The sequence below is a fragment of the Carassius auratus genome, chromosome 44 (genome assembly GCF_003368295.1).
Source record: "Carassius auratus strain Wakin chromosome 44, ASM336829v1, whole genome shotgun sequence".
Lineage (NCBI taxonomy): Eukaryota > Metazoa > Chordata > Actinopteri > Cypriniformes > Cyprinidae > Carassius > Carassius auratus.
Window position 1 is genome coordinate 1,272,185 of NC_039286.1, and position 22,778 is coordinate 1,294,962.

General features: G+C 37.1%; 3 protein-coding genes across 6 annotated transcripts in view; 2 read left to right on the forward strand and 1 right to left on the reverse strand.

Moving 5' to 3' along the window:
* Nucleotides 1–309: 309 nt before the first annotated feature.
* casd1 (CAS1 domain containing 1) lies at nt 310–11,202 on the forward strand. Its single transcript, XM_026231576.1, has 19 exons — nt 310–495; nt 1,522–1,762; nt 2,954–3,050; nt 3,143–3,263; nt 3,638–3,676; nt 3,791–3,853; nt 3,941–3,985; nt 4,073–4,196; nt 4,276–4,478; nt 4,567–4,980; nt 5,085–5,174; nt 5,264–5,383; nt 8,186–8,342; nt 8,457–8,536; nt 8,617–8,718; nt 8,821–8,961; nt 9,031–9,108; nt 9,397–9,489; nt 9,743–11,202. The coding sequence occupies exons 1-19, from the start codon at nt 430–432 to the stop codon at nt 9,983–9,985; spliced, it is 2,517 nt and encodes an 838-aa protein (XP_026087361.1). The 5' UTR covers nt 310–429; the 3' UTR covers nt 9,986–11,202.
* A 159-nt stretch (nt 11,203–11,361) lies between these two features.
* Nucleotides 11,362–21,608, reverse strand: LOC113062054 (sarcoglycan, epsilon). 3 transcript variants are annotated; one of them, XM_026231577.1, is made up of 12 exons: nt 21,379–21,607; nt 17,423–17,545; nt 16,960–17,117; nt 16,410–16,482; nt 15,653–15,851; nt 14,944–15,106; nt 14,596–14,810; nt 13,978–14,004; nt 13,372–13,560; nt 12,358–12,401; nt 12,032–12,069; nt 11,362–11,938 (listed from the first exon to the last, which is right to left on the reverse strand). In XM_026231577.1, the coding sequence occupies exons 1-12, from the start codon at nt 21,413–21,415 to the stop codon at nt 11,888–11,890; spliced, it is 1,317 nt and encodes a 438-aa protein (XP_026087362.1). In that variant the 5' UTR covers nt 21,416–21,607; the 3' UTR covers nt 11,362–11,887. The 3 variants fall into 3 exon arrangements, with proteins under 3 accessions (XP_026087362.1, XP_026087363.1, XP_026087364.1); XM_026231578.1 differs by lacking the exon at nt 13,978–14,004 and having other exon boundaries at nt 21,379–21,608; XM_026231579.1 differs by lacking the exon at nt 12,032–12,069 and having other exon boundaries at nt 21,379–21,605.
* The window catches only part of LOC113062052 (neurabin-1-like), a 43,144-nt gene continuing 40,205 nt past the window's right edge, over nt 19,840–22,778 (forward strand). The window contains exon 1 of one of the 2 annotated variants that reach the window (XM_026231570.1): nt 19,840–20,074. The gene's annotated coding sequence lies outside the window, so the exon portion shown is untranslated. The remainder of the gene's footprint in view (nt 20,075–22,778) is intronic. The other variant, XM_026231569.1, reaches the window with a different exon arrangement.

The window sequence follows — 22,778 nt, forward strand, 5'->3', positions numbered from 1 at the left end:
ATGTAAGATTTACAAGTGATAAACTATGCCACCTGTTTAGTATCATGAAAAGAATGTCAGTTAGGGTGGTGTTTAACCCTGTTTGTTTGCATGCATGCATATATATAAATAAATTCTGACATTCAGAAACTATGTAGTCCCAACCAGAACAACCTGATGTGACAGATACACATTGTTTTAATTGATGAGGGAGGACAACTTAATTCAACAAATCATTTAAACGGCTGCGTGTCTTGCCAAACAATCATAGGTTATACTGCATGTGGCGGTTCAGTAAATAGAGGAGCAAAGTTCAAGGTTTCACAAGATTCGCTCTCCTCGAGTTTAACAAGTAGGACACTGGGGAAAAAAACTAAACTTTAGTAGTAGTTTGGGTAAGTCTGTGATATTTTCTTTATGTGGGAAAGCGAAAGAAAGTAAAAACCTGATATGACAGATTGTGCAAACGCAGCACAAGGAGCGCAGTCGGACTTCAGCCAACCTGTTCTGCTCGCGACAGCAGAATAGAGTTGTGACGTTCGCGAACGAACCGATTCTTTTGAACGGCTCATAAACATGAACGATGGGAGCCGAGTCGCGACTGGAGAGGAGCCGTTCTTTCTATCGTTCTTTTTTCCTATGCGTGTTCATACAAATGAGCTCCGCCAGGAGCCAGAACAGTTATAGGGGGAGGGGCGCACCCAGCGCAGGCCAACCCTTTATAGCGTGATGATATTAGTTATTAGTTGTGCATGCATTTACATTGCATTTTGTGTTCATTTAAAACTTATTTTAAAATCATTAAAAATGTTCTTTTGTGATACTGTGCTTGTATAGAAATGTTTCACTAAAAGCTGTTTTCCACAGACATTCATTGCAGCCCACTTTGTTATTGTTCATTGACTTGAAGGGGCTGATGTCATATTTTTGCAAAGTTTACAGTAGTAATAGTATGTAGTATGTAGACATTTCCATTTTATTTATTCTAATTTTATCTACTTAAAAAAAAATTAGTTTTCTATCAAAATGTTCTTGTGTGATAACAATGTTCTTGTGTGGAAGTGTTTGTAGTAAAAGCTGTTTTGCACAGAAATTCATTTCAGCCGGCTTTGTTTTTGATGTTTTTTTGTGAGTAGGTATTGTATGAATAACATAAGTCAACGTAGTTTTACACACACACACACACACTTTGTACTAAAGGTAAATCAAAATAATGATGTCACTGTCTAAGCAGAGGGATTTGTGCAACCCTATGGAATATAGTCAACACATGAGAAATGAGGTAATAATCAATATTTCAGAATAATTCAAACTCAGATATTGGTGTGTGATATCTGAGCTTTAATTATTTGACTACAAATCTCACCTCATAATACCTCCCAGTGATTATTTCCAGGATAAACTGAGATGCTCCCAAGCTGGCTTCTTAAAACTGACTAAATATTTAAAAAGAGCCAAAAGAGCCATTCTTTTGAACGGCTCTTTGAAAGGAACGGATCGCGAAGATCCGGATCCCCTCAAAGAGCCATAAATCCCATCACTACAGCAGAAGCTGAGGCACACGCGGGAAGCGGGCACGCGCCGCTCGGCTCTAACTTCGTCAACTCCGCCGCAGCTCGTCTGTCTGCCTGTTGTCATGGAGGAGCCAAGATGGCGGTCCTGGCCTATAGCCTAGGCAAACGGGAAATAAATCAATATTTCAGCATCAAAAATGCTAAATTGCTGTCTGTCGCCGCCGTCGTCCTTCTCACTGTGTTCCACACGGCTTCTCGACATTATGGAGGTGAGTGTTTGTGTAGCGGTGTGTAAGAAAGAGCTGCGTGTTTGTGTTAGCGCCAATGCTAATGCTGTCACTCAATGTTTTCAATGAGCGTGTGCGCGTCTGTCACTGCTAGATAACAACTACAGCTTTGCTCGTGAAAACACAAATAAACTGTGACCGCTTCGTTAAAACATTATTTGGCGCAATTTTATTAATAAGCACAACATTTTTCCTGATTTTAGCTAATCAACAGATTAAAGCTAGAATCAGTGCTGTCTCTAAGCTGGTCTGTCATCAGGGTTGCATTTCCAGTTATTATAGACTTAATTATTTGACGCATAGCGCCCAGTAGTTTAAAAACAGGTGCCTGCAGGTAACGTTATTTATTTCGTTATAGGCATGTCTGATGCTCATATATTGGCTAACGCTAGATTAAATGTTGAAATCCAGCCAAACGCATGTAAGTTAATATATTCAAACTCTATTCCAGGTAACTTCATTAAAACCTATAGGAGGAGATCTAGTCGTCCCTGGATGATCATTCATCTAGTCTTGCTTGTGTTTTCTGAAATTGAAGCATAATACTGGTCGTGTCTTAGCATGTTCAGATGATAGTATTGTCCTATCAGGATTGCGCAATGCATAAATCATCTCCTCTTATAATCAGTGATGAGCTCACCTAAACGTGAGCATTTTTTATTGTTTACATTATTTACTTACAATGTTTAAAATTCTGTGTTCGAATATTCTGTGTAAATTTGGTCTAGATATGAGAGGAGCAAAATATTGAAACTGAAACTATCTGAAAAGCCCTTAAATGTTATTTTAAAATCTTGCTTTATGTTGTACACATATCAGATGGACACAGTTGGCCATTGTGGTTTTCACATGATCCTTCAACGTGATTCTGATTTGGAGCTCATTCTTTCGACAATGTTGAGAACAGTTGTGCTGTTTAATATTTTTGTGGAAACTGTGATGCATTTTTTAATGATTTTTTGATAAAAAGTTCATAGAAACAGCATTTATTTGGAATAAAAAATTGTATTTGTTACTATGTAAAAGTCTTAACTGTTGCTTTTGATTAGATGCACCCTTGCTGAATAACAGAATTAATTTCTTTCATAAAAATAAAATATTACTAACCCCAAACTTAATTATATTATTCTTGAATTTGGTTTATTAACTATAATTATGAATGGTTTCTTTCAGGCAGTGACACATGTGACTGGCTTTTGTCCAGTGGACGTTTTTTAGGGGACAATGTATGGCAACCCTATGGCTGCATGCTTCACAAGTACAAAATCATGTAAGTCATGTAGTGATTGTTAATGTACCTCAGTGACGCATATTGGGTAGAAATGTGGGCTGGAATTTACACTCCTTTTTATTGTCTTTCAGTGAAGCAAAGTTTTGCCTCAGAGAGAAGAGAATAGCATTTGTAGGAGACTCTAGAATACGTCAACTCTTCTATTCTTTCATCAAAACGATGAATCCTGAGGTGAAAGAAGTTGGCAACAAGGTTTGTTGTTGCTATTCATGTAATTAAGCCATCATTTGGCTGATAATGTATTTCAAACCAGAGTGAGCATTTACTTCAAAGTCATATTTTGTTCGATGTGGGATGTCCCCCAAGCAATTACAACTTTTATAGATGTGCCTTCAGTTAAATAAAAAATGAAATGGGGAAGGAAAAAGAAATTGTATAAAAAAATATTTTTATAAAGATATAATAAATTCTAAATTTACATACTATAAATTCTAAACTTAAATAATAAATGCTAAAGCTTTATTATTATAATTTTATAGTAGATGTATTAACGGCTATAGATATAATTTATTCTGCGTAAAGTTAATTATATGTTTTGTTCTTGTTTTTATCAATTGTTCCTCCAGCATGAAAATATCCCTTTTGTAGATGGTGATTCCACTGTCGTAAGTATTTCTTTATTCGTTTTGTCCCATACAGCAGAGATCTTCATTTTATTTGAGCCGAGTTATTGTTATATAACAACCACTCAAAATATGTTGCCTGTGTTTACTTTTTAGGATTTCCTGTGGTATGCTGAAGTGAGCAATTCCTTGAAGGAGCAGTTGATGTTATGGACGGAGGTAAAGACAATTCTATTGTACTGTATAGAAAGCAAGCAAATCATTAAATCACAGGCGTAAGAATCATGTCTCATCTCATAATTTTAGGGATCTCCTTCCAAACCACATGTCGTCATCATTGGTGCTGCTACGGTGAGTTCCTCTTTGCAGTCGTGCAGTGCATTCAGGTGCGGTTGCTTAAAATCCTTTCTAATGACTGCAGTTTGTGGTTTCCAACAGTGGTCCATCAAGTTGCACAATGGCAAGAGTGAGGCACTCGTTCAGTACAAAGCGAACCTCACGGCTATATCCGACACATTGGAAAAACTAGCTGAGCACAGCGAGGTCTATTGGGTTCTGCAAGGTGAGTTTTGGAGTTCAGATCCTCTGTAATGATGGCTTTGTGTTCCCGTCTCATGTTTTTGCCTTGCCTGTGTTCATAGATCCTGTTTATGAGGACGTTCTAAGTGACAGTCGAAAGATGATCACAAACGAGCAGATAAATCTGTACAACGAGGCAGCGATTAGTACTCTGAAGACCAGCAAAAAGAAGGTCAAGTTCTTAGAGGCCTCTCGGCAAGCTGCTCTGGAGACCATTTCCCAGTCGGTGGATGGCTTGCACCTTCCTGAGAGCACAAGAGATGTTGTAAGCCTCTGGTTAAAACAAGTTTTATAATGAATAGCTCCATTTTGTTCTTTTTAACTAATATGACTAATATTTACCTACTTCTCAGGGCGCCATGGTTCTGATGAACTCCATGTGCAACAAGATCCTAAAGCCCATCGACGGCTCTTGCTGTCAGAGCGCTCCTCCCCTAAGCGTCTTTCAGAAGATCGCTGTTGGTCTCTTCCTGCTGTCTATCATCATCTTCCTCATCCTTGGCTATAGTAGACATCGTAAGAGCAGACCCGTTCCTGATGTGGAGAGCGGAGAGGACAAGAAACCCCCCTGTGTTGGGGGTCAACTGAACTCAAAGGGACCTTTAGTGGCCATTGGCAAAATGAGCCTTATCATGTTGTACTTCTACCTGTGTGACAGGGCAGATATCTTTATGAAGGAACAGAAATTCTATACACATTCTACCTTTTTCATCCCTCTCATCTATATCTTCGTTCTGGGCATCTTTTACAGTGAGAACAGCAAAGAGGTAGGGCACACTTTTGTTGTAATCGTTCTAATCTATAAAAGAACTCCAATGCTGTATAGATGTTCGCATTGATATTCTTGTCCAATTTTCTTTTCTTTTTCCAGACGAAACTCTTGAACAGAGAGCAAACGGATGAATGGAAGGGCTGGATGCAGCTGGTTATCCTTATTTACCACTTTTCTGGAGCTAGCACTGTATGCTTATTAATATCTTGGATTACTTTGCTTTACTCTGTTATTTATAGCGAATGCACTCTTAATCTTCTTTTTTATTTTCTCCTCAGTTTATACCTGTGTACATGCATGTCCGTGTCCTGGTAGCTGCATATCTCTTCCAAACAGGATATGGACACTTCTCGTTCTTCTGGCTAAAGGGAGACTTTGGACTTTACAGAGTGTGTCAGGTACATGTTGCCGGATTCTGCTCATCTTGTGATCCTGTGTGCATGTAGCAGTGACATATGTGATCCTGCACCATAAAACCTTAAACTTAAAAGTCTTAAGTTGCTAGGGTATATTTGCAGCAATAGCCAAAAAATACATTGTATGGGTCAAAATTATCGATTTTTCTTTTATGCCAAAAATCATTTGGATATTAAGTAAAGATCATGTTCCATGAAGATATTTTGTAAATTTCCTACCATAAATATAACTTAATTTTTGATTAGTAATATTGCTAAGAACTTAATTTGGACAACTTTAAAGGTGATTTTTCTAAGTATAAAAAAAAACACATACATCAATGGAAAGCTTATTTATTCAGCTTTCAGATTATGTATAAATCTCAATTTCCAAAAATTGGCACTTAAGACAAAAAATTTGAATATCATGGAAAATATCTTTTATTTTTTGTAATTTAATTGGGAAAAAAGCAAACTCTTTTATATTCTAGATTTAAATAAACAAAAATAAATATTTCAATATTTTTATTTTATTTTTATTTTTTTTTTACTTCTGATGGTTACAATTTACAGCTTGGGAAAATAAACAATTCAGTATTTAAAAAAAAATAGTTTGATTAGTTTTGAGTATAAATACTGGGTGCCTCTTGGGCTAGTTAAGAACATGCAACACAATCGAGGGGACAATCCAGAAGACAATCATCAACAACCTCTACAAGGAGAGTAAGCCACCGAAGGTCATTGCTGAAAGGGCTGGCTGTTCACAGAGATTGTCAGGAAAAGCCGATTCAAGAACTTGGGAGCGCTTCACAAGGAGTGGACTGAAGCCGGAGACGTCACACTCCGACGTCTTCAGGAAAAGGGCTAGAGCTGTCACATTCCTAGAACCAAACCACTCCTGAACCAGAAAAAAACATCAGAGGCATTTCACCTGGGGTAAGGAGTAAAAAAACTGGACTGTTGCTCAGTGGTCAACAGTCCTCTTTTCAGATGAAAGTAAAATTAGCATTTCATTTGGAAATCAAAGTCTGGAGGAAGACTGGAGAGGCGCAGAATCCAAGCTGCTTGAAGTCCAGTGTGAAGTTTCTGAAGTCAGAGATTAATTGGGGTGCCGTGGCGTCTGCTGATGTTGCTCCATTGTGTTTTATCAAGTCCAAATTAAAAGCAGCCACCTAGCAGGAGATTTTGGAGCACTTTATGCTTCCATCTGCTGACAAGCTTTATGGAAATGCTGAATTTATTTTGCAGCAGGACTTTAGCACCTGCCCACAGTGCTAAAACCACTTCCAAATGGTTTGATGACCATGATATTACTGTGCTTGATTGGCCGGCCAACTCGCCTGACACAGAGAATCTATGGGGTATTGTGAAGAGGAAGAGAAGTAACCTCTGACAAACAATACAGAGGAGCTGAAGGCCTATATCAAAGCAACCTGGGCTTCAGTAACGCCTCAGCAATGCCACAAGCTGATCGCCTCCATGTCACATGCCGCATTGAAGCCCATCCAAGGATTGAGTGCATAATTAAACCTGCTTTTGAGATCTTGAACATTTCTGTTTTGAAAATCTTTTTTTGATTGATCTTTTAGAAAAGATTCAAATTTTTTGAGATACTGAATTTTACATTTTCCTGAGCTGTAAATCATAAGCATCAGGATTAAAACAAAAAACTCTTGAAATATTTCAGTTTGTGTGCAATGAATCCAGAATATAAGAAAGTTAAATTTTTTAATTAAATTACAAAAAATAAAGCACTTTTCCATGATATTCCATTTTTCTTTCTTTTTTTTTTTGATGCACATGTGTGCTCTTCTAAAATGATGAAGTCCTCTGTCTCTATTTCATTTGATGTTTCACAATTATTTTATACTGAATTTAATAATTTCAAAATAAATGAATACTTTTCAGCATGTGTGCACAAATAAATGCTGTCAATAAATGGCATAAATAAACTTTTTCTTTTTTTAATTTATCAAAGAACCTTGAAATAATTTATCATGGTTTCCATAACAATATAAGGGCAACACAACAGTTTTCGGCTTTGATAATAATAAGAAATGTTTCTTTAGCAGCAAATGTGCATATCAGAATGATTTCTGAAGGAACATGTGACACTGAAGACTGAAATGTGTACTGAAAAATCAGTTTTGCCATCATAGGACTAAATTCATTTTAGAAAACAATAAGTAGATAAGTTTGAAGTAATAATATTTTACAGCATTACGGTTTATGTGCTGTATTTTATAAATAAATAATGCAGCCTTGTGGAGCATGAGACTTCTTAAAAAAAAAAAAAAAAATATATATATATATATATATATATATATATATATATATATATATATATATATATATTTTTTTTTTTTTTTTTTTTTTTGACCCCAAACTTTTGAACAGTAGAGTATATTGTCATTATATGTATTCATTTCAAAATCACAATATAAAATGATTAATGGATATTATACAGTATTATAATGTTATAAAATATTACGTATTTTATTTATAATAATAATGTAACATGACTTATTTTTTTAATGATTGTAAACTGTCATTTATTGTTTTGTTTTTTTTACCTTATGGATTATTGCTAGGTCATAGTTCATCACTAGATAATGGTTTTGTTGACTTTCTTGTGCAGTGTTTGAAATCATTGTTATAAAGTAGATGTGACCAAGTTGCTTATTAATGTAAATATTACAAATGGCAAAGTTTAGAGGGATATGCTTCATAATAATAATATTAATAATATTGCATAACTGCACAATATGATAGAAATAATGAGTCATCTCTGTATTTGTCTTTTAGGTTCTCTTCAGGCTTAACTTCCTTGTGGTGGTTCTGTGTCTGGTTATGGACCGACCTTACCAGTTTTACTACTTTGTGCCTCTTGTCACATTTTGGTTTGCAGTTATTTTTGCAACGATGGCATTGTGGCCACAGATTCTTCAGAAGCAGGCTAATGGTAATCAAAGTCATAACAATATTTGCTAGACACAAAACCTCCCTAAAATACTTTTTTAAAGGCTTGAAACATTGTTCCTCTATCTCTCTCTCTGTCTCCCTCAATCATGTACAGGTAGTGCATTCTGGAATCTGGCACTATTGTTGAAACTTCTGGGTTTGCTTCTTTTCATCTACTTCTTTGCATACTCGCAGGTGAGTTTCTCTCTTACAGCAGGACAGTTAAGACTAGTTTTGAGAAGTTTGTGCATTTCAGCCTTTTGCGTTTGTTGCAGGAACTCTTTGAGGCTGTTTTCTCTTTGAGGCCCATTTCAAAGCTGTTTGAGCTGCAAGGTAGCATCCACGAGTGGTGGTTCAGGTGGAAACTAGATCGATTTGTACGTAAAACATCCTTTCCTTTGAATGAATAAGAAGTCTAAAACATTGGTCAGTTTTGCATCTTGAAGTAAAGGTTTTTGTTCTGCTCTTTTGGATGCCAGGCTGTGATCAATGGGATGCTCTTTGCCTTCATATATCTGCTGCTGCAGAAATGTCAGCTGCTGTCTGAAGGCAAAGGAGAGCCTCTCTTCTCCAACAGGATTTCCAACTGTCTGCTCTTTGTCTCAGTGGTGTCATTTATGGTAAGGCTTATTCTGTCTCTCTCTGAAAACAGTAATCGGTCTTCTTTACAAAGATTGTTTTGTTCCCAGACATACTCCATATGGGCCAGTGGGTGCAAAAACAAGTCTGAGTGTAATGAGATGCATCCGTACATTTCAGTTGTCCAGGCAAGTACTCATTCCACTTTGTGCTTTTTATAATGTTGTTCTCTTATACACTTTTAACTATGAATGATTTAACCAAAACACACACACACATACACACACACACACAAAAAAAGAAGTAGAAAAGATTCTTTTGACTGTTCATAACCACACTGACCTTTATCACAGTTGATCCAGACAGTCAGGCGGCTTTCGTGGGAACAGAAAGAACATTTGTGACCTAAAATAATTCTTCCGTCCTGTTGTGCATGTGAGGCTGCTGACTTTGTGTGTTCATCACTCTGCCCACAGATTCTGGCTTTCATTTTGATCCGGAATATTCCTGGTTACGCTCGCTCTCTGTACAGCTCGTTCTTTGCATGGTTTGGAAAGATCTCCCTTGAGGTGAGACCATTCAAGCTCTTCTGCAAACAAACTTTTAAAAGAATATTCTGTGCTGTGCATTAGGATGAATATTGCTAACTCGTCCATCATTGAGTATAAAATTAACTAAATTTACAGTGATATACTTAAATGGACGTCCAGTGGGTCAGCAGGCACCACTGTAAATACAGGTTTAAAAATGCTGCAAGCAAACTATTCCACCATTTTGAAAGTATTGCAACCATTTAAACATGCTTCCTGTTTTCGCCACTAGCTCTTCATATGCCAGTATCATATTTGGCTAGCAGCGGACACCAAGGGCATCCTGGTCCTCATTCCTGGAAACCCCACTTTAAACATTATCGTCAGCACATTCATCTTTGTCTGTGTAGCTCATGAGATCTCCCAGATCACCAATGACTTGGCCCAGGTGGCCATTCCTAAAGAGAGCGGGCCTCTACTGAAGAGACTGCTGGTGGGAGGAGTCTTTCTAGGTCTGGTACTGATACTGTCTTGAAACGAGTAATCCAGGGCAACCAGAGACAGTAGCACACTTCATCCGGTGTGGATCCTAATGATCTGTCTGTATAAAATCAAGAAACTTGACCAGCCTAGGACTTAGAACCAGGGAATTCTTATGGTATGGGTCTGTATACAAAACTCAAGCTGGAACTGAAGCCAAGGACCATGGAGCAGAAACTGTTCGGATGATCAAACAAGGATTCTTACAGCAAGATGTTTGCAGTAGACAAATAGCACATACAGTGCAATAACAAGTACACCTGTGCTCTGCCCTCTCTCATAGCTCTGAGATGTGTTTTATGGACAGTATTTAATAATTTAAGTTTCTGTTTTAAATGGGGTTATGTGTTCGTGTGTCCTCATTGTCTCCCTCTTCTGTTTTTGTACACGACGCCTATGATTGCAAAATGTGAAGAAGTAATACATTGCTGCTTCTAACCTTGTAAAACTGACAAAACTACATCAGCTCGTGCACCAAATGTTTCCAAACAAACAGTTATATCACACCAGCAGCTTTATCCTTTAGGTGAACAACCTCATGTGAAAAAGACATTTGTGGATTGTTCAAAGGGGAACATCCATTTCCATGCCATCATAAAATCTTAATGGGAGTGAATATGGTTCCCACTACTAATGGAATCCATAAGCATTTACTGCTTCTATCAGAATGGTTTTCAGAAGTCGATTGTTTGCTCAGTTAATTTAGGGTGGATGCTGGACTTGAATCATAAATCTGAACACGATGCAGTCTTTACCCTCTTTTGATTGCACTGAGCGGGGCATCTTCCCTGCAGACTTTGAGTCGTTTGAGCCAGTTATCATTTGGTTTTCTTACCACGTGTTCAGTTCATAAGAATACAGCTTAAAGTCAGAGTCAGTTTTGTCTAAAATCAGAGACCTCATTATTTAATGTTTAATGTATGTCTTCATATCCTCTTGAAATGTGGCAACTAAAGCCTGATGTTCATGTTCAACTTGATTTTTTAAAATATATTACATGTATAAAAAAAAAGTTACATTTAATTATCAGTTTTCTGATAATGCTGTAAATAGATCCTTCTTCATGAGACAAAGGTGTATTGTTTCAAAGTGGTACTTCATTCTAGATAAATATATACTGACATTTTGGTTGAGAAGTTTTATTTACTATGAAACCATCACAATTTTGAATCTACTTTTCATAGGAGTTCAATATGTGAATTTAAAAGCAACTGCAAGGTATAATCTTTTTTTTTTTTTTTTTTTTTTTTTAGCAAAACTAAATTTGCAAAGTGTGCCATCCGCTGGCACATTCATACTACTAACTGTAAACTTTTTTTTTTTTTTTTTAATACTTCACCTTGTTTTTGTTCATAAAACTAATTATCTGTATAGTTTGGTATAAGTTTTATTTAAAGAAACCCCAAAGGCCTCAAATGTGAAATTATTCATTTCATTTGGAAATGCCTTCATCTTATTGTACAGTAAATGTTGACGATAAATAAAAAAAGTTTTTTTTTTTAATTCATCTTCTTTTGTTTAAATGACTTACATCCTCAGAAACAAACATATGCCAGCATAGTTATTTAGTGGCAAGTGTATTCATTTATCAAAACACATTTAATCATATAAGAGAACAAAACAAACAATATCAACTTGTTCAGATCCCCGTAAATGTGGCTCCATTAGTGACTCATACCATAAAATTAGAACATTTGACAGTATATTTAATGTGAATTCTATTTTAAAGTAATCTTTTAGTGTGCCCCATCTCAACATTAGTTCTGACACTGAATAACGTTTGGATATTGCACTTTTAGACGTGCATGACAGAACAGAAAGGCATTGAGCTTGAAGCTACAGCTACACATGCACATTTGGCATGATTAAACGGGCACAAAATTGAAGCCACGTGAAGTCACAGGTTTAGAGCTTCGGCCACCTTTCTCTCCTCAGGAATACCATTTACCTACAATGAGAGGTGCATTTTAGAAACATGAAATAGTTAATCTTGTTCTTCTTTGTTAAAACACATTATCACAGATGCAAAGAGTATACTTGCCTCTAGCCTCCGAAAAGTCGACATACAATAATTATCTCCTTTGTTAGCATGAATGAATGAACAGCATGTTAGACAGGAAGAGATTTCACAGCCGACTGATGGCAGTTCATTATGTGTGCACTGGGGTTCACCAGAGAGCAATGAAAGAGACTAAAGCACCAACACTACAATTAACATCTCCACTGCAAGGAGAAATGCCACAGCCCTTGGTTTTTGTGGATAATTTAACAAAATGTTGAAATCTATTGCTATGCCACCTGGTATCAGGTACTGTTTGCATCAATGGGATGAAAAGGTTAGGCATCCATTTTAAATGCTTCACTTACCAGAGGACTGCTGCTGTGGTATTTGGATCTGACTTTGAAGATTTCTATGAATAAACACAAAGTTTTGGTCAAAATGCTTATTACTAACACTGTGTTAGGATTAGGAAATAAGAACCGTTGTATTAAGAAAAAATTGCATAATGATGGTTGGATGCATTAAGAGTTCTTGCAAAAAAAAAAAAAAAAAAAACATGTTTCTCACACTTAATCTGCAACAGCGCAAAAGAAACTGTAATGGCTCTAATGAGTCGGTTCTTTTCAGTGAATAGAAAAAAAATACTCAATACTCAACCAGTGCAGTACAATTTCCAAACGAAAGAGTATCTGTGAGTAAGTCAGTTCTTTTTAATTATTCAAACAAGCTTATTTTATCACCCTCAAGTGGTTAAAAACCTGTAAGAGTTTCTTTCTTCTACTGAACAGAATAGAGCAGTTACTTGTAGACATTTACTTCCGTAGCATGGAAAATACTTCATTCATACAGGTTTGAAACAACATGACGGTGAGGAAATTTTTGGTGAATCATTTCTTTAAATTGAGATCAAGTATGTGTTGTTACTGAAGCAGAAATGCATCTTTTGTAAGAATTTCTTCACATTATTGTATTATTAAAACTATAACTCTTGGAATTGGAATGGAACTGAATCAAAACCCATAATCTTTAAAAGTAAAAAAAAAAAAAATCATTAATGCAACTATCCATGTAATCTAAATCGTTAAATTCTTCGGAATTCCTTTTCCAACTCTTCTTTCTTTTTTTGGGCATCATCTTATCAGAGTTTTAGGTCAGTCTTACTGATGATAATACACATGTGTAGTGATTTGAGATCTGTTCCAAGTCATCAGTGAGTTAATACCAGGTCACTGAGAGCTTCAACTCTGTTTTTAAAGAACCCTGGATTATAGTAACCTACTTTCTCATCTCTTCTTAAAGCAGATTCACCATTTCCAAACAAGGGTTGGGCATTACTTTCCATCCAGAAACCCCGATTAATGCTAAAGTAACAGACTCACGTCTGCGTCTGCATGAGCGGCATGCTGGTGGTCTCGTAGTTGTCGGGGTGGATGGGCGGCACCACCTCTCCGCTCACAGGATGGAAGACTGGCAGTGTCGAGAGAGGCCACGAAATCTCCCGGTTCTTAGACATGCTGCGAAGCTCCTTAGTAGACTTCTGAATGGAGCTGTGGTGAACCAGCTGAATACTGGGAATAGAAGCAGCAACTAAATGACTATTCAAAGCACATGCACGCACAAAAGTATAATACAGAATGTCTGACGCTGCTATGCAACCGCTAAACATTTATATAAACACTGTATTCTAACACTGGGTTATTAATCTATTTTGCAAAAGGGTATCTGATGAATATTTGATTCTTTTGTCACACTACCTCGTTATAAATTATTTACAATGATAATAAGCTGACATATATCTCTGTCACTGAAGCAGCTGCCCATTGATGACACCATGGAGACACGGAGGCGATTGTATGAATGAGATGCAAATGAACATGTCACTATGATGGAGGATGTGAGATAACAAAACGTAGGGAAGCAAAAAAAGAAAAAAAGGGGGACCTATGTAAAGAAAGGAAAAATACCACAGGAGAGGGAACACTTACTCTGGTGTTTGCATGTTTCTTTTTTCCCTAGAAACAAAACAAAATGACTGAATTAAATTCTAATATTAACAGTTAAAGACAACCACACAGAAGCCAATGGAGAGTGAGTCAGGAGGGGAATGGAGGGGTGTGAATGGATCAACTGAGGTCTGGCGAAGCAGGGGTCTCCTTCAGCTGCGGCAGCTCTGACGGCGTGTGACATCATCAGGAAACAGACTGGGATTGGCTGATAATGAAGAGGAAACATCTGCCGGAATGGCTCTGAATACAACAGATGGATCCTTTGGACTGAGTGGGTTTCAGTTAATGATTAAATGGTGGAGAAAAAAAACTGATGCTTGATGAAGATGGTAAGCTGCTTTCTGGCAGGAATGCGACACTGTCTTGCCTTTCAGAATTTGACAAATTCTAAAAAAGCCCTCGAGATCTTCACTTAACTGATTTGAAAGATGCCATAGTGGCACTACATGGTTTACTGTAATCAAAAAGTATTATATCATTTAAATGTTGATCATGATACAATGGGCACTAAGTACAAGCATTAAGTATACGAGCATTTTTTTGCTTGCTTGTTTGTGTGTGTTTCACTTTCACCAAGAGTTTAGCACTGGAACTTACACCCCTTCCCGTCTGCAGCACATGGAGTAGCCGAGGATGATGAAGAGGACCAGGGCGACAGCTGAGGGCACCGCCAGGGTGATCAGGAAGTCAGCAAAATAGTCTCTACTTTTCAGCGACTCAGAAGGCGGGTTGTACTCGCCGATGTCCGGCAGCACGCCTGTGCCCCGGTCTGGACGGTTACTGTGCACAGGAACAACCTTAGTGATGTCCACCTTCAAGAACAAAAGACAAACTGGGCTCAGCATAAATAAATGCTTAACACTATTAGGGAATGAATATGTTACACTTCATTATCTGCTAGCAAAAAAAAAATAAAAAAATCAGAGCCAGAGATCTGGCGCTCACCAGAGAGATCTTGCACCAGTCGATGTGAAACTGAGCTCTGAACTTCTTATCGCAGCTGATGACGGGCTCCATCTCCTGACTGCAGCGCAGCTGGTTCTGTGGGCTCTCCACCTCTCGAAGGCACGACGAGAACTGCACGTCTGCTCCCACCATCACATACACACTGTGAACGTCACAGAGACTTACTGAAGGGCAAGGTTTTATGCACAATATTCATAAATATTTAAGCCTCGTTCGACTGTGAATTAGCGCTTGGCATAACCATGATATCCAGAAAGCATAAAGGGTCTGATTGCACTAGACAGACAATATACATCTTCTGTCTGCGTTTCTGCTCTATCCGAGAGCTTCTAAAATGCTTCATCTGGAACATTTCTTCTTCTGAAAGAGGACGTGAATATTTGATGAACAACTTATGCCAACGCATGAGCGAAGTCCTCTAAAGAAATGTGAACCGAGAAGGGCAGCCTCTGATGTAAATTCACAATCCAATACACATTGCTCTTCTGCCTTCTAGGACAAAATGTTCTCCCTTTCGCAATTTTATTTATTTTTTTTTTTTTTATAACACTGCAATTTATACAGTTACTAAACCACTTGTTAGCATAAGATCCACTACTGCTACTATTTCATATTATTGGTTATATCACACGTTCTGTGCCAATAAGATGTTTCAATCAATTCCTTTCAGTGTATCTTTAGATCTCACCCCTCTTTCAGGTCGTTGATGGGTAATGGCACTCGTCCGCCCCGGTCCAGCGCTGAAGTGATGTTGATGGCATTGAGCCTCTCTGGTTGCCACACGTTCTTGACAGCACCGAGAAAATCTCCCAGCACCTCACTGGCTAACATCTCCTCAATATTCATGTTCTTGATGAAGAACTCAGCCTGATAGGGCAGAGGGAATTCTGCCAGAGAGCAAAAGAGCACAGACATGAACATATCTTCTTGTGTGCGATTAGAAATAACCCAAACTAGGTTATATAACGGTTGGATAATATGGTTGACATGTCGAAGTGTCTCTTTAAAGCAGATGGTGGTGAGCGTCACATCTGCACTGAAACAGTTGCTCAGCTTAAAGCTGCACACAGATCAAGAACGGGAATCTCACAGCAGCATTTAAACATAAAGCAGATCCACCTGTGAAAGGGACTGTGATATCTTCTGAATATAATGGGGTGAATATACTGTTAAAATACACAAATAATCAACGCTATTAGCAATTTAAAATCATCAGGGATTTTTTTTTTTTTACAGTGTTACATAACAGTCTTAAGAAAACAATGTTAATGTCTGTTGGTATATTCATGAATCCTATAATGACCTTAAAAATAAATATTTTTCATACTTTAGGATTATTCTCCATATTAGGGTTTTCAGTCGGACAACAGAGTCTTTCTTTGAGCATGTGGCTGCATGTTATAATGAGATTTGCTACATCAAAACTATAAGTTCTTGGCTCTCACCTTCTGTAGACATGATGTTTATGACCAAGTTGTGCCTGGCAGTTTCAAAAGTGCGTTTATTATACGCGGTAATCTGCAACATGCAAGAGGAAAAGTTTAAGCCCGGCTCAGGGCAGATTTACATTTATACCATGCAGAGGAAGTCAGAACCAGATGCAAACACATAAAGTCTCTCAAGGGTAAAGAAGAATCACAAAGCCAAATCCTTACATGAATCTAAAGCCTGAACAATACACAAAGAGGAGATAAGCATTCTCATGCATACATTTTCAACTTTGCCCTGTTACCTTCTATTTTCCTAGAAAAAAATATATATATTAGATTTATTTCTACAAAAATAAAAACTATGCACTGCTGTTTAAAAGTTGGGTTGGTATGATTTTTACAAATGTTTTTGAACAGCATTTATTTTGAACAAGCTTTCAATTTTTATCAATTTAATGCATCCTTGCTAAATAAAAAGTATTCATTTCTTGCAAAGAATCTTTACTGACCCCAAACATATCAACGGTAGTGTATATGAGTTCAGACGTGTTTATACATAACACACCTCGATGATAGTCGGCTTGCCCACATGTTCAGCGGTTGGTGAGCCATAGAGGACTCCATCACTATGAGAGGTTCTCTGAATGTACCGCAGCCATCCAGGCCTGTCAGGATAGCCTTTAAGGTTGGTGTTAAATGTGATGGGGTCATTACTCGAATCACCTGAAATGAAGAATAATTTTCAGTTGGATTTATTTGAGCAATAAGGTTATGGCAGACTGTGCAAATTGTGCTTTTGCATGGCTACCACAAAATAGAAATATTATGGAGAGAAATGTTTATATTCACTGTGTGCCATATTTCCCTTTGAAGATATAGGCTCTGACATGTAAACTGAATTTAACATGTTTCGTGTGCAGTGATATGCAAAGTAGCTACCAAGGTGTACAGGTGTTTCATAAAATTAAAAGAGCGAAACATTTATTCTGTATAGGCACATTATTGTGTAATTAGTGGAGTAAATATACCTGCTTTTGGATACGGTGGGAACTCCCCTTTAAAGTATTCCCTCTCAAGCACATGTACGAAAAGCACTCCGGCCGAAGGATAAACGTTGCGGTCCGCGTGTGACTCACAGAGGATGGTGACCGCTGGTGCAGACAGAAATGACAAAAGAATTAAATGCAGTGTAATGTGGCAGACTAAATTCCCTTATTGTAAACGGTAAAACTTCAGCACGATAAAGAATTAGCTATTAGAAAACAATCAAATACATATATATTTTACACACAACCATTCAAATGCTTGGGGTCAGCAAGGAAGCACTTCTATTCAGCAAGGACAAATTATGATCAAAATTGACAGTAAAGACCTTTATAAAGATTTTTTGACAAAAATATTAAGCACACGCAGTTTTTCTTGAGCACCAAATCATCATATTAGAATTATTTCTAAAGGATCATGTGACATTGAAAACTGGAGTACTGGCTGCTAAAAATTCAGCTTTGCCATCCATCACATGAATAAATTACATATAAATAGAATAGTTATTTGAATTGTAATAATATCTCACAATATTACAGTTTTTACTCTATTTTTGATTTAATAAATGCAGCCTTGGTGAGCATAGGAGCATAGGACTTCTATCAAAAACTGTTCAATGGTAGTGTATATACTTTATAAAAATTTTTTTTTTTTTTACAAGATAAGATTTTGTTATACCATAATAAACAATTTGATGCTTGAGACAGACATAACAAACAGTGTTATAATTAAGGTTTATGATTTAAGGAAGCTTAACAGTGATTATTTTTGCATTTACATATATATATTTGTCCTTTTCCAGTAATGTAAACTCTCTATTTTAACTTGTATTTATTTTTAACGCATTTATGTAACAGGGCGTGTTTCTCGCTTCTAGTGGGAGTGTGTGAGAATGTGTTATTTGAGCAAGTAGATAAGTGTGTGTTGTGTATCAGGCCAATCAGTCCTATCAGAACGGTAGTACAGTGAGTCACAATCTCAAACGCTCAATGCACATCTCACACGCCTTCCCCTCCCCTCGCTTTGCACATCAAAACCCTTTCTCTGGCATAACACATACTCCCCATTCAAGCATCATTTAAAAGGAAAGCACTCATTTTTTTCAGCAGTTTATAAAAGAAACTGGAGAGATGGTTGCCAGCATGCTTTTACAGTCTCTTTCTTTTCTCACTTGAAGTCAGCTGAGAGGAAGCTGGTTTTAAATCTCCACAGGGGCGTGTGCTGCAGTGAAAGAAAGCTACTGCAGCGATGCACTACAGAAATGCCAGATCTCTTCAAGCTTTCAGATACAAAATAGCCCCTAATACATCACTCAAGGCAAAGCATGTGCTTAAAGGCTCCAGACTGTGACTAAATGGGTTGCATTTGCAACCAAAAATTTTTAAATTGCGAGTGATATTTTTGCTGAGATTGCCACTGGAGGATCTATAAATTCACATGTCATGACTTAAAAATTTGCATGTAATGCCTTGCATGAATTGTCATGCGAACTGCACTAAACAGGGTTTTTTGCATTTTTGTTACCTCATTTGCATAAATTATTTAACAATGCGCACAGACAGTGCATGCAAATAAACGCTATAAGCAAGCATAATTCATAATTTAATGAGTTACATAACTTTTATGGAAAGCTCAATTAGACTTGCACCTCTCACGTGTGCAGAATTGTGAACAAAACTGCTAAAAAAACAGACTGGATGATAAGCAACAGCAACAGATTTTTGAACAGCTGTGGCATTACTAATGTTTTTATCCATGGTGGAGGTATTGATCTGTTTCTGGGGTGTTGATGGCTATGGTTTTGTACACATGGGGTCACAGATGCATGCTTTGAATAAATGGAGTGCCAGATGGTTTATACTGTCACCCTGAGCCTGAGGGCGACCTTAGCCCACAGGCTGATATAAACCCAATAGCAACAAAACCACAACCCAGACTCTATAAAATGTAGGGGTGTAACAGTGTGAAAACTCAAACTCTTGTACCATGGTTCAACAGAAATTTGACAATGCATCTGTTATATGGTTTGTTAAAAATAGCAATGTAAAACAGACAGAGTTCAGCTAATGTACAGTATGTTTCTGCTGATGAACCGTGAGTCATCTGAACCATTACACCCCTAATAAACTGATTTAAATAATATGTGAACTCAAGGTAATCTGAAGGTGGTCCACAACACTATATTCTAATGGATCAACCATTAATGGTTAATGCCAAACTATTCAAAACTAAGTAATGGCAGAGTGAACACACACATGCGCAAACACACACACAAATTACAGACAGCCCTGCAGTACAAATGCCTAATCCTGGTTTATGATTTTATGGGCCGACCTTGGGGTGGGCCAAATGAAAATATTCATCATGTGCCAACTCAGAAAAGACACTTTCTCTTTTGCTCCCTCCCTTTCCGTGACACAGCCAGGGATGTCCTACTGAACTGTTGAATCAGCGCTCTGCTGACTTCTCTTTTCCAGTCAAAGGGGAATTCATGTACTTCATGATTCATTGGGAACATAAAAAAACAATGCAGACCAATCGCAGGATTGTGAAGACATCAAACTGTTCAAAGTACTGGCCGGGAACACACTCAAAGTGAAGTGAGTGATACTTTTCTCAAGCTTTCCGTTTATCAGGTAATACAGATTTTCATTTTAACAGACTGGAAGAAGTGGACACTGGTTTTAATATCAATGCACTCATTTAATGCAAAAAATGCTGAATGTATTATGCACATCAAAAGATATATTTATATACAAATATATATATATATATATATATATATATATATATATATATATATATATATATATATATATATATATATGACATCACATTCATTTATTTATTTGAGGTTGAATAACTGGGTAAGTGTGTGTTATAATATACCAACAGTGGTATTGTTAAAGGAGTAGTTCTTCCTCTTCTACTTCAAAAGAGTCAATAGGAAGGTGAATTATATAGGTTGGCGATTTAGCAGGTTGGCAGGTGTTAAGGCCAAAAAGCTTTACACAGCAAAGTGCTGTGCATGTGTTATGATCGCTTCAAACATGTCGGCTTTGTATCAAATTCTAGTGAGCTGCCTACCTAGTCAGCATTATAAATATCACATTTACTACTTTGGGTATCTTCTGTATAAGTAGTTCATGAATTAATCAGAACTGATATTTTAAGAGAATTAATCATTTCAGTTCTCCTGACATATATTTTTCATTCATCTGTGCATCTCTCCTTTTTTAAAGCTATATGATTACTTTAGTCGATTGTTGTTGTTGTTTTTTTTGTCAATTGTTAAGTCACAGTTCATAAACTTGTGTGGTTTTTACATTGTAACATAAAACAAAAATGAAAACTTTAATTATCTAGCATAACCTGCAGAAAAGGCTACTGAACCGATTCGAAAGATTCAATTCACATGGATGAATCACAATCCCTATCGTAACTAGGCAGGCGACATTCTAGTTTTTCAGACACAGTCAGTCTTAACAATCACTCACAGCCAGTCTGAATCACAGATTTGGAGTCGATTAAAGCCCGGCTTTTGGCCCTCTATGTCACCGACAGAACGAACAACGGCTTTTACAACGGACAAGAGGAATAACAGAGGAAAAATGTCATAAACCATTTACGTTACTCAGAAAAACGGCGTCGTGATCTTACAAGACATTCCTGTTGTTTAGAGAAAAGAAAGAACCAAGTGTAATTATATTGCTGGCATTTAGCTAACGTTACAGTATAAGACCAGCGGCAGTTATAATAATATATAAATAATATATTAACGTCACCAACACGTAGTTGGTAAATTACTGTCCCTGCGTTATTAGAGATTAACTGTTCAGTTTATCCATATGATGTAATGAGAACGAGAGCTATTCCGTTAGCCAATAGGCTAGCTATCATCCGATAGAAAAGTGTCGTCGTCTCAGGTCTATATACGTACCCACTATGAGCCCCGCGAAAACGCCAACCAAGGCCATCGTTCACTTGCCGCAGTGGCTTTTAACATCACACACTTGAAGTGTCGCTGGTGGTCCTCGGGATGTGACAGCCATAAGCATCATCCTCTGCTGCTCGGATTTCTCCAACTCAATGAAGCTGATGGGCGCTGGTTGCCTGAAACATGTGGCGCAGATGCTGGAAAAAATCACAAGCTATATTTACAGGGGGACCCAGTCAGAACAGAATGGAAAACACATGTAGCACAAACCATACAATAATTATTTTGTAGAATGCAAACCGAAGCATTTATAATAATAATAATAATAATTATTATTATTAACATCATTATTGTTATTATTTGTTTTATAAGATTTAAATATGCTAAATACATCAGATCCATTTGCATAATATCTATCTAGCTCCCAAAAGCATTTATAATAATAATAATTATTATTATTATTATTAACATCATTATTGTTATTATTTGTTTTATAAGATTTAAATATGCTAAATACATCAGATCCATTTGCATAATATCTAACTAGCTCCCACTTCACATGACTACTTTTGCTCATGTTTTTAACTTATGTGTATTCTGTAAAATATCTTTCAGTCATTTTTTGCAAATTTAGCATTTTTTTAATTTAGCCTACTTGAACAAATTTCAAAACTTTGCTTAGATTTGAAGCCTTTCTTGCTGAGATTTCCCATACTGTAAGATCTTACTAAATTATTAGCCATATATGATCTTGTACTGAGCTGTCCTTTGTTTAGCTGTTTGTATTTCTCCTTTTATTATTCATTTATTCATTCATTTCAATGCAGTATCCTTGCAAAAAGTGCAATAAGTTTATCATTGCTGTTTGTGACTGATACCACTTTGATTTTACTTTCAGTTTTAAAATTAATGACTAATGTACACAGTAGCATGACCACTGCAATTGTATTTATTTATTTGGTTTCAGCATGCTGTGCAAATGCAGAGCTGTAAGACACAAACACAACCCTTCTCTAAAGGATAATGAACAGGAGGCTCCTCCCTCCCCCATCCGTCATGCCCCATAAGCTCTAAAGATGACAATGAGATAAGGTTTATTAAAATGTATTCAACCCCCGTGGAGAGGCTGAGCACACAGATGGTCATGGCCATTTGCACCTTGCACAACGCTGCACAACTGGACAGCCTATAGTGAGCACCATGACTGCTACAAACCTTCTGTTGGGTCTACATCCTTTTTGTACCTCGCATGAACAAAAGTGCTCCTATAGGCTGTCCTTTGTGCCATCAAGATTTTAGGTTGCTAAGCAACATCTCCAGACAACCGCTGACAGGGATACAAGGCGATCAAGTGTTATGCAATAAATAGTATACATATACATATATATATATATATATATATA

What these genes read in the sequence shown, in the direction of transcription:
- LOC113062054 (XM_026231577.1), bottom strand. Translation starts at nt 21,415, where the DNA reads ATGGCCTTGGTTGGCGTTTTCGCGGGGCTCATAGTGG. An exon ending in GCAAGCCGACTATCATCGAG is followed by an intron (nt 16,483 to 16,959) that starts GTGTGTTATGTA and finishes TGCATGTTGCAG; the next exon opens with ATTACCGCGTATAATAAACG. An exon ending in ATCAACGACCTGAAAGAGGG is followed by an intron (nt 15,107 to 15,652) that starts GTGAGATCTAAA and finishes TGACGTTCACAG; the next exon opens with TGTGTATGTGATGGTGGGAG.
- casd1 (XM_026231576.1), top strand. Translation starts at nt 430, where the DNA reads ATGACAGATTGTGCAAACGCAGCACAAGGAGCGCAGTCGGACTTCAGC. An exon ending in GCCAACCTGTTCTGCTCGCG is followed by an intron (nt 496 to 1,521) that starts ACAGCAGAATAG and finishes AATCCCATCACT; the next exon opens with ACAGCAGAAGCTGAGGCACA. An exon ending in GGTCTATTGGGTTCTGCAAG is followed by an intron (nt 4,197 to 4,275) that starts GTGAGTTTTGGA and finishes CTGTGTTCATAG; the next exon opens with ATCCTGTTTATGAGGACGTT.